This window comes from Dermacentor silvarum, chromosome 7 (assembly GCF_013339745.2).
Source record: "Dermacentor silvarum isolate Dsil-2018 chromosome 7, BIME_Dsil_1.4, whole genome shotgun sequence".
Lineage (NCBI taxonomy): Eukaryota > Metazoa > Arthropoda > Arachnida > Ixodida > Ixodidae > Dermacentor > Dermacentor silvarum.
This window is the reverse complement of record NC_051160.1, coordinates 138,987,710-138,998,405: the sequence shown is the minus strand read 5'-3', so window position 1 is coordinate 138,998,405 and position 10,696 is coordinate 138,987,710. Positions and strand designations below refer to the sequence as shown.

The following is a 10,696-nucleotide window of genomic DNA, read 5'->3' as shown; positions in this document are numbered from 1 at the left end:
TGTCACAGATTTTACATACTGCCACTTTGTGACGTTGCAGCAACTGAACAGAATGCGATACCAACAAAGATATCCGATCGCGTCCCTGGTTGTGACACCTCTATTGCTAGTCAGGGCGTTTCATGAAGTGTGGCTGCACTCTTACCCGCAAGGACTGCTGGAATTTTTCTCTACTGATGCTATAAAATGCTAGTTCAAAAAATTTGCCGCGTATCTGCGTGCTTCGCTGCAAATGTCGTCGAAAGACGATAGTCTTCTGCGGGCCGTACGTACTACATGAGTGCTGGTCTGATCCGCGGCCACCCGTGATGCTGTTCTCGTACCATTTCCGTCCTGGCATGAAGGTTTGTATGAACAGATTTCATTTTACCACATTATTTCATCAAGCGGCCATTTATGTTTTGCCCTGCCCCAGACAGCGCTTCCTTTATGTTGAATCGGCCGCATCTGGCTGGCATTGATAAAATTGAGGAGGCGCTGCGTGAGACATGGACGCCATCTGGCAATACATCGGGAAACCTGAGCTTGTGCAGAGGGTTTCCTTCCTCCATGGCAGAGGGCGCTCGTCGGCGCGCAGTCGGGGAACGTCGTTCGTCGGCGCGCATAGCATGGCATTTTCAGCGCAGCTTAAGAAACTACGGTCTTAGAGTTACGTATCTATGTATTTTCTATTAAAGGAACACACCTCCTAATACTTACCTAGTGATGTTGCGCCTCAGATATGCGTAATATTTAGTTTGTGATCGATAACGTTCACAAGTATGAACAGCCGTACCAGTTTAAGTAGTGTGGGCAGTAAGCAAGTGGTCCAACTTTGGCCGGGTGGCTGAATCGGGTGACATACAGACAGACAGACCAAATTTTCAGCGTTTAAGTTCCCCAAGAAAGGCTATCGTCTTTAATATTTGAATACTTATAGGAATTGTGGAATTATACGAATTATGGGAACGAACTTGCTGCGGAGCTGCAGCACTCGCCGAGCTGCGGGACAGCAATATCCGTCAGAAAATGGCAGCCCCGATGGAGTCGCCGTATCGCGCCGCTACCCTATTCTAGCCACTGTACCGCCGCAATGTGCTCGGCGCGAGTGTAATTTTCTGCGGAGGAAACGATAGCGTTTCTAGCAATCATAGGTGAAATGAGAATAGGAGAGTTGCTGGATTCTCGGCGTCAACGCAACCAAGTCCATTTTGTCCGCGTGGAAGAAGAAATGCGCCGCCTAGGCTACACTTGGACGTGGCAACAGTTTAGGACGCATTGGAAAAATTTGAAGGGGAAGTACAACAAAATAAGTGTATCTGTTTATTTCTTCTTTACCCAGTTCGTTGAGCTCGCAGACGACGTCGCCTGCTTAGTAGCCGTGCTTCAGATATTGGTATTTTGTGTATACTACAGGAAGTGGAGTTGCAGAAGCTGAGTGGTGCGGCGCCGTCAAAGTGCCTCTGGTACAGTGAAATGAGTGCTATCCTTTCCCACCGTTCTATGGTTGAAGCCCAGGAATACGGCGTGGATAGCGACGCAGTCAGCGAAGCTCAGAAGAGCCAAACAACAAGTAAGAAATCATTTCAAAAAACTGCTAGGCTGTTACACATTCCGCAACGGCAGCGACAGTGGCTGCACTGACAGCGCACTGGCGCTCTCGTTTCATTAGCGCTTGCGCCCGCACGACGGCCAAATGACTTCGAGTAATATTGTAGTATGCGAGGACGCCGCAACATCTTGGCGCGACGCAGCAGGCGCCGCAGTGTTGTTGCAGGCGTCGCACGTCGATGGTGAACGAGCTGAAAGTAGCTCGAGAGCGTCGGGCGTGCAGGAAACGCGCCAAGCGTTGTCCTTATCTAAATACATGTAAAAGAAGAATTCGTTTTTCTCGCCAACTAATACATCAAATTTGACGACGTTTGTTGCATTTAAAGAAAACGTAAAATGTATTGATTGTTGGTTTCGAATTTTTGTTTGGGTCGTCAATTTTTTATTAAGAACTGACAAAAATCACAAGTTTTATGCAAACGAAACTATCAAGTTTGCAACTCTAACTCGCAAATGAAAAACGATATCAAAATTCTGTGAAATGCATGTAATAGTACATCTAAAGCGGACAAAAAAGATAAGTTACACATGAGTCTAAAAAAATTGTAACATGGAAGTACAGGTTTTGCAGAACCATTGTTTCTACGTAACAAATTCACGTAAGATATTAATTGACATATCGAATTAGCCCGCTTTGAATGATCTAATAGATGCCGTTCACATAACCGCGCTATCGATTCTTGATGGAGAGCTATTAATTTGTAAACTTCGTGCGTCTATTTTTTACCTTTCGAATTTTGAAAATTCTTTTGAAAACTTCAGGCCCTAAATGGATATTCCGCTTCCAACAGTCACTAGAATTTAAAATTTCTCTCTCAAACGCAATAAATGTCATTAAAATCGGTCCAATAGTTATCTGCCGGTTATTATTCTACATTTGATCGCAGTTTCCCTCTTAGCAAAGTGTATTTGAAGATTTGTAGCAGTAAAATTTACTGCACGCCAACAATGTTTGTCACTGGTTGCTAACATAATTTTATGCTGCATTGCAGAAAGAAGTGATGCCGACAACTGGCAGCCTGCATCTGAAGGCAGAGCCCAGTCACCTGACGACACAACTCAGTCGACTGAACGCATTAGCGGCCACTCGCCTCAAGGCAGTTCAACTTGTAAGCTGGGATTGTTCAATTATTTTTTAATATGAAACCTGTGCGTATAAGATAAACACAATGGCAGGTTTGATAGCTGTCCTTGGGTTACATTACATTTAGTTTCTCTTGTAGAACCTGCACTTAAACAGTCCACTGCAATAGTGTGTTTTGCTGTATGCCTGCAAATTAGTATGCTTACACAGTAGAAAGTTTGGAATATCAAGTGTACCGCTAGCCAAGGGCAGTGTATGACTGTCATGCACCTGCAACCAGACTAGATACATACATGACATGATAATATCTTATAAACTTGGTATGCGCTCCTCACCTCTTTTTGTTGCGTACATATTGACATGAAAAAAAGTTATTTTATTTGTACAATCCAGAAGCAAAATTTCCTACAATTTCTCCCAGAAGCTTACGTCATTCACTATTTTTTATTATGTACAGCAAGCAATGATTGGACCGGTTCTGCGCCACCAGCAAAGCGGCCCAGACGGGGAAAGTTAACGGAGCTTGCTGAGCTCATGCAAGAACAGCACAGCACAAATGCCGACATGCTTATGGACCGTGCTGAACTTATGTTCGAGCAGCAAAAGGAGTTGATGAAAGAAAGCAATTATTCTTTCAAAGAAACAATGACAGGAACAACTGCATCGTTCCTGCAAGGAACACAAAATATGTTAGCACAGCTAATCAGTCAGCCTCCACAGGTATTTGTGCAGCTATCGCCAGCGTTTACGATTCCCCCGGTGTTTCAGAATCCCACATGGGCTTTTGGACAAGTACAAAACCAATATAATCAGCCTGCGCAGTGAAGCAACGCCACAGCAAGTCGTCGTGCACCAGTGTTCGGACAATCTGAAGAAGCTTTACACCCGTTGAGCGTGCAAGGTCATCCCGGAGTGGTTACAAACGTAGAAGTTTCCAGCGACACCCACACAGGAAAGGACCAGCCAAAGAAAATTTTCATATGATGACATAATTTTTGTTTTATAGCACGAACAGTGGGTTCAGGCTTGTGAACTGACTAGCAAAGGGGATGCTGTATGTACGTCGCCGCCAAGTAAACTTGTTCTTCAGTGTACATCTCTTAATTATACGCTGGTGAATATACCAATAAGATTCACCACGATGCAGATCGCAGTGGAACATGTTGTGCTAAGTAATCACACAGAATGTCTCGCGCTCCACAAGCAGACCTTGTGTTGACAGGTCTCGTTGAAGGCTGCTGAAATAGATTTTGCTCAGTCTCTCTCACATCTGCCATCCAAACATCAGTAACAGTGTCCCCCCCCTCTCTTCGCAAAAATTGTGCAATATGCACGCTGTAAGTATGACTTTAGGCATAAACTTGTAGTGGATATCGGCTTGCTTCAAGGTCACACGCCAGCGCCCTTTCAACCTTCCAGAATCGTGTTCCACAACATTGCGTCCCCTACTGTGATACACATTCAACGATTCCTGTTCTCTAAACAGCTGCCCCTCGGAGGAGGTGTACCGTTTAAGTATCCATGGCAGAGAAGGATACGCCGGATCCCCTAGCAGCATGAAGGGAAGTGTTCTGCCTTGGAAAACCTTTTCTTCTTTTGGTAGCAGTTGGTCGCTCTTCTGGTACACAGAGGATGCCCTAAGTACGGTGGCATCGGCAGCACTACCTGGCACTGCATGTTACACTGCGAAATCTGAAAAAAAAACAGAAGCTCATTAATTACGACTGTTACGATACTGTAGTTATCCTAATCTCGTAACGTCTTACACTACTACAAAGCAAGACATGCATAGTAATTATGACGCTTAACTAAGAACTAGCTTCTTCTAGAATGAGCTTAAAGGGTTCAAAATGGTTCAAATTACACCGAAATTACACTTACCTTCCTCGATCGTCCACTACTGCTTGCATATTATACGACATCCACATCTTCCTATTCACGAAGTCACGCTAACCCTTCTGGGGGGCTTAATTGGAATATTTGAGCAATCAATGGTCCCGAATATCTGTGGCAGGTGGCATCTCATTTCGAAATTTCTTGCTATAGCTTCCGCTTCTTCTTTGGAAGGCAGCCTTATGAATTCTTTGAGGTAACGATCCACAAGAGTACGGCATAACATATAAACATTTTTTACACTGCTCTTATGAACACCGAACAAATTTGCAACGACTCGGTATTCGCAACAGCTCGCCATTTTATACAAAGCTATTGCCACTCTTTTTTCCAATGGAATTGGTTGTCGCACACAGTACTGCTTAGGCGACAAATGGCGCCATCAGTGCGACTAGGTGGTTGAATGAAGCACGACTCGTCCTGAAGTTTTCTTTCCAATCAGCATCGGTGAACTCTTTTGCAACTATTCGATCCCACCAGTCTGCATAACGCGTATTCATCCACACAATTTTCTTCTTCTTTTCCATTTGCGGTGAAATTCCTGCTAAATAAACAAGCCATTATGGTATACCTTTTGTACTGGAACCAGCACTACTGCAATATCGAACCAGCATATCTTAAGAATAAAACTTAAGTTACTCTTCGAGCTGCTTATCAAGTGTAAAACCTCATAACAGCAGGCATAAACCTCAAGTGTAAAACACTCATAACAGCAGGCATTCAACAAAGTCAAACGAATGCACCACAGACCAAAATAATGATTGCCCAAAGCCATTTATTCTTATTTCAAAAGGAAAACAAATAGGAATGAAATGTACAGTCGCGATCGAAAGTTTGGGGACCACGGCACCAGCAAAAAATTAATATATATTCAAGCGCAGCTACGCGGCCTGTAATTGGTTGAATACATTGTATTGGCCAAACGCGCGTGCGTACGCTTTCGCACTTGATTTCAGCCGAAATGGCCTGGCTGCGAAACAAAAATGAAAAATCGTGGCACCTTTGGTCCCCAAACGTTTTATCACGGCTGTACATGCATGGCACCACGCATGCTTCAAGCAAGAAATTAATAACCGTGATGCACCTTACAAAAACTGTATCAAAATACTCAGACATCACTTCAACCCATAATAACAAAATCCACTCGCCAGAGCTATTAACAATAGATTTCGCGAGGCAAGCTACTTTTAAGCTACCTAAAACAACACGCTTGACCACCGAACCCGCGAAGACTAAGTTGTGAAGCTACAACAATTGAATTGAGCTTATTAAAGACACACTTTCTTCGTAGCTCTACGAGCGCAAAGATACGTTCTCATTTTGCATAAGAGCCCACTGGTTGACGACCGAACTCGGCGCAACTCCCGCTGCGTGCAAGCCACAGGCGGGAAGTTTTCATTTTTCCGGGGGGGGGGGGGGGGCGACCAGCTTTCTGAAACCTACCCACATTATATATACCCTCTACTACCAGTTTTCTATTTCTAGCTTTATGGCGAACGCACTTATATCGACACTTAAGCCAAATTGTCGCGGTTGTCGTCGCCGTGATGCCATATACATGAGCGACCCATACCCTGTGCCCCGCAGGGGCGTCTGCGGAAGCAGGCGTTTGGTGTGTTGCGACACCACGGACCCGAGCACATGAGGGTCGGACCCTCTCGCGTTTAACTGTACGTGGCTTAGCCGTGTCCGGGGAAAGGGGGAACCTGGGGGTTGAGCCGAAGCCGGGTGTTTGGACCTTTAAGGCCCCTCGGCGGAGGCAACACACCCTTTGGCCTCGGCTTCACGTAGACGGCACCCCCGGACTGACCCACCCGGGGGAAATCGGTAGTTGCCTTTTCCTGTCCTCCTCTTCAATCTTCGTCTTTCTCACTTTCAATCTATCCTGTCTTCTGTTCACTTCCTTTACTTCCAATTTCCCAGGCAGCTAGGGTTAACCTTGTGTGGGTAGCCAACCTCGGATACTCCATATTTGGTTATAGTGGTGACGTACAGCTGGCGTCTGTAGGTCTTGTGTTTACAGACCCTCCAGCGTCCCCTTGTTGCGCTCCATGGTGGGTGGCTGGCGTTGCTGCCGAAAAATCATATATACCTATGGCAAGTTCATTCCCTCCACTCCGTGATCGCCATCTGAAACGAGGGCGCACCGATGAAGTCTTCCAGTTTTTTGGCCACCAAAGAGAAACTTTTCCCCAATTCCACGTAATCCACTCAGAAAAGCAGACAAATCAGTACGAACAATCTCACCCTTCCTTGTGTCAAAGACTTTGACTGATATTTTTGGACCAGGCTATAAAGCATCCAGGATGGCAAGCGGGGATCTCCTCTTGGAGCTCCGTGATCTGAAACAATATGAGAAACTGCCTAACCTAGTGTCATTTGGAGAAGCTCAAGTAACAGTAACCCCGCACCGTACCATGAATACCACCCGTGACGTTGTATCAGATGATGATCTGTTGCAGCTGAGTGAGGCTGAACTCCTAGAGGGTTTCAGTGAGCAGAATGTAATCAATGTTAAGCGGATCAAGATGAGGCGCGACGGTAAGGAAATCCAGACCAAGCACTTGATACTTACTTTTAACTCAAGTGTTCTGCCAGAATCCATCGAGGCCGGATACATCAAACTTCGTGTGAGGCCATACGTGCTAAATCCTCTCCCATGCTTCAAATGCCAGCGGTTCGGCCACAGTTCACAGAACTGCCGAGGCCGCCAAACTTGTGCGAAATGCAGTGCTCATGAACACTCCTCCGAGTCTTGTGAAAGCTCTCTACATTGTGTTAACTGTGATGGGGAGCACGCCGCATACTCGCGGCCGTGCCCATCCTGGAAAAAAGAAAAGGAAATAGTAACTATTAAAGTAAAGGAAAACATAACTTTCAAGGAGGCACGCAGGCGGGTATCGTACCTGTCGAAAACCAGCTTTGCCGTAGTGGTGCGTCAGGGGGCAGCGCCACAGCGGCTTCCGGCGGCTGTCTGGCACACGCGTAGTGAGCCGGCGGTGACGCCATCCGCCCCCTCGGCGGCTGCAGCTAGCGCTGCTCCGCCATCTCAGAACAAGGGGCCATCGACCTCCGGGCTGGTGGCCTCCAAGGTCTCGTCCCTCGAGACGAGGCCTTCACATCAAACTAACCGCTCGCAAGAGCGCGTGTCCAGCGCCTCGCAAGATGCGATGGACACAACAACCGGCCAGACGGCACCACCAGCGCTTAAGGAGCGGCGCGATTCTATCGACCGCTCCAAAAAAGAAAAATCTCGCGTCACGGCGCCTGGAATAGGCCCGTGAGCCAACATTACATTCTTGAACATACAGCATAAAACACTATTCAAATGGACACACAAATCCTACAATGGAATGTGAGAGGACTTGTCCATAACCTCGACGATATCACAGAACTCCTCTATAAATATAAGCAAAATTGCTGTGTGTTCAGGAAACGCATTTAAAACCCCAACAAACAAACTTCCTCAGGCAATATGCTATCTTCCGGAGGGACCGTGACGACGCGGTCACCCCGTCCGGTGGAGTAGCAATAATAGTAGAAAAGTATGTTGGTTGTCAGAACCTTTCTCTTCAGACGTCCCTTGAGGCGGTATCTGTGCGAGCAATTCTCTTTAAAAAATTTGTAACAATCTGTTGCGTTTACATACCGCCTCATCACCAACTTAGCAAAACAGAGTTCTACAAGCTGACTGACCAGCTCCCGGAGCCCTATATTATAACCGGTGATTTTAACGCTCACAGTACTTTGTGGGGAGACTCCCGGTGTGATGCCAGGGGTCGACTTATTGAAAACTTTTTGGTAACATCTGGTGTGTGCCTCTTTAATAAAGGAGAGCCCACGTATTATAATATCCACAATAATTCATATTCTTCTATAGATTTAGCGATTGGCACTGCGAGCCTCCTTCCTTACATAGACTGGAATGTTGTCAAGAACCCATTTGGGAGCGACCACTTTCCTGTAATGCTTAACTTAATACAGGAACATGACAGTCCACCGTTGGAAAATACCGTCCGCTGATTGGAAAAGTTTTAAAGAGTCAACATACTTATCACAAGATTTTATGAACAAGTTTAGTATTGAAGACGCAGTAGCGTATTTTACTGGTTTTATAATCGACGCAGCAGAAAAATTCATTCCACAAACAAAAGGTCTCTCAGGTAAAAGACAGGTCCCCTGGTGGAATGAGGAGTGCAGACTGGCACGAAAGAAACCGAACAGAGCGTGGGGTGTACTGCGTCGCTCCCCTACTGCGGAAAATCTCATAGAATTTAAACTGGCAAAATCACAGGGAAGACGGACGCGGCGACAAGCAAAGAGGGCTAGCTGGGAGAGTTTTCTGTCTGGCATAACATCTTACACACAAGAGTCTAAAGTATGGAATGGCCTTAGAAGGCTAAAGGGGCAGGAAACCCATCCATTACCGCTTGTCAATGAACAAGGGAACGGCTTGGAAGACCAGGCGAATGCTCTCGGTGAACACTTTCAGCGTGTGTTGAGCTCGACCCAGTACTCCGAATCATTTCTTAAACACAAACAGATAGCTGAACGAAAGGCACTCGACCGCAAGTGCAGAAAGAACAACGCTTATAACCTTCCTTTTAGTATCGCTGAGTTAAAATCTTCTTTGAACATGTGTGTAAAATCTCTGCCCCGGGGGCCGACAGAATCATGTATGACATGATTAAAAACCTCAACGCAGAGGCATTAAGGAGGCTCCTAGTACTTTTTAATAAAATGTTTACTGCCGGGTACCTTCCAGCTGCATGGAAAGAAGCTGTTGTTATTCCAGTTCTAAAGCAGGGTAAAGATCCCTCCTGTTTAACAAGCTACCCCCCTATTGCGCTTACGAGTTGCCTTTGTAAGCTTTTCGAAAAGATGGTTAATCGCCGTCTTCTACATTTTCTGGAATCGAAGAAACTGCTTGATGCGTGCCAGTGTGGTTTTAGGAAAGGCCGGTCGACGACTGACCATCTCGTACGCATTGACGACATTATTCGTGATGCCTTCATTCATAAACAATTCTTTCTATCGGTATTCCTCGATATGGAAAAAGCATACGATACTACCTGGCGTTATGGAATATTAAGAGACCTTTCCGAAATGGGAATCCGTGGAAACATGTTTAGCTTAATTGAAAGCTACCTTTCTAACCGGACATTCCGTGTTAGAATTGGAAACATTTTGTCTAGGCAATTTGTGCAGGAAACTGGAGTGCCTCAGGGTGGCGTCCTTAGTTGCATCCTTTTTATTGTCAAAATGAATTTATTGCGCTCTTGTATTCCGCGAAGTTTATTTTATTGCGCATATGTTGATGACGTGCAGATAAGATTCAAGTCATGTAACCTGTCCATCTGTGAGCGACAAGTTCAGCTAGGCCTGAACAAACTGTCTAAGTGGGCTAATGAGAATGGATTTAAGCTCAATCCCCAAAAGAGCTCCTGTGTCCTGTTTACACGAAAAAGATGCTTGGTCCCAGAGCCCATTATTGAACTTCCTGTGAATGCAGAACACAAATTCTTAGGCATCATACTAGATTCAAAGCTTACCTTTATTTCTCACATGAAGCACATTAAAGGTAAATGCCTAAGAACGCTAAATATCCTTAAAATCCTATCGCACACATCGTGGGGTAGTGACAGGAAGTGCCTCATGACTCTGCACAAAAGCCTTATATGGTCGCGGTTAGACTACGGTGCTATAGTCTACCAATCCGCTTCACCCAGCGCTCTGCAGATGCTAGATCCTGTGCACCATCTAGGTATCCGCTTCGCGACCGGTGCCTTCAGAACAAGTCCCATACAGAGCCTGTATGTAGAATCAGATGTGTGGTCTCTTGAGCTGCAGAGGACATACTCTAGTTTCTTATACTTTCTGAAAGTGAGTTCCAACTGTGAGCATCCATGCTATTCAACAATAAACGATACATCTAGTATACTTTTTCGCAACCGACCTTCAGTGAGACAGCCCTTTTCACTGCGTGTAAGGAAACTGAGTGAGAACATGGGTATTCCGCTCCCTACACATGAAATAATGGCTCCAGCAAAGCCGCTTTGGCCATGGCTGTGGCAGGAGATAGTTTTTGACTTATCATTTGAGGAAATCACGAAACACGCTTCAGAAGTA

General features: G+C 45.6%; 1 protein-coding gene across 1 annotated transcript; it reads left to right on the top strand.

The window, feature by feature from the left end:
• The first annotated feature begins 1,070 nt into the window (after window positions 1-1,070).
• Window positions 1,071-4,226, top strand: LOC119457343 (uncharacterized). The gene is made up of 4 exons (XM_037718960.2): window positions 1,071-1,552; window positions 2,583-2,699; window positions 3,132-3,394; window positions 4,161-4,226. The coding sequence occupies exons 1-4, from the start codon at window positions 1,456-1,458 to the stop codon at window positions 4,224-4,226; spliced, it is 543 nt and encodes a 180-aa protein (XP_037574888.2). The 5' UTR covers window positions 1,071-1,455.
• Window positions 4,227-10,696: the final 6,470 nt, after the last annotated feature.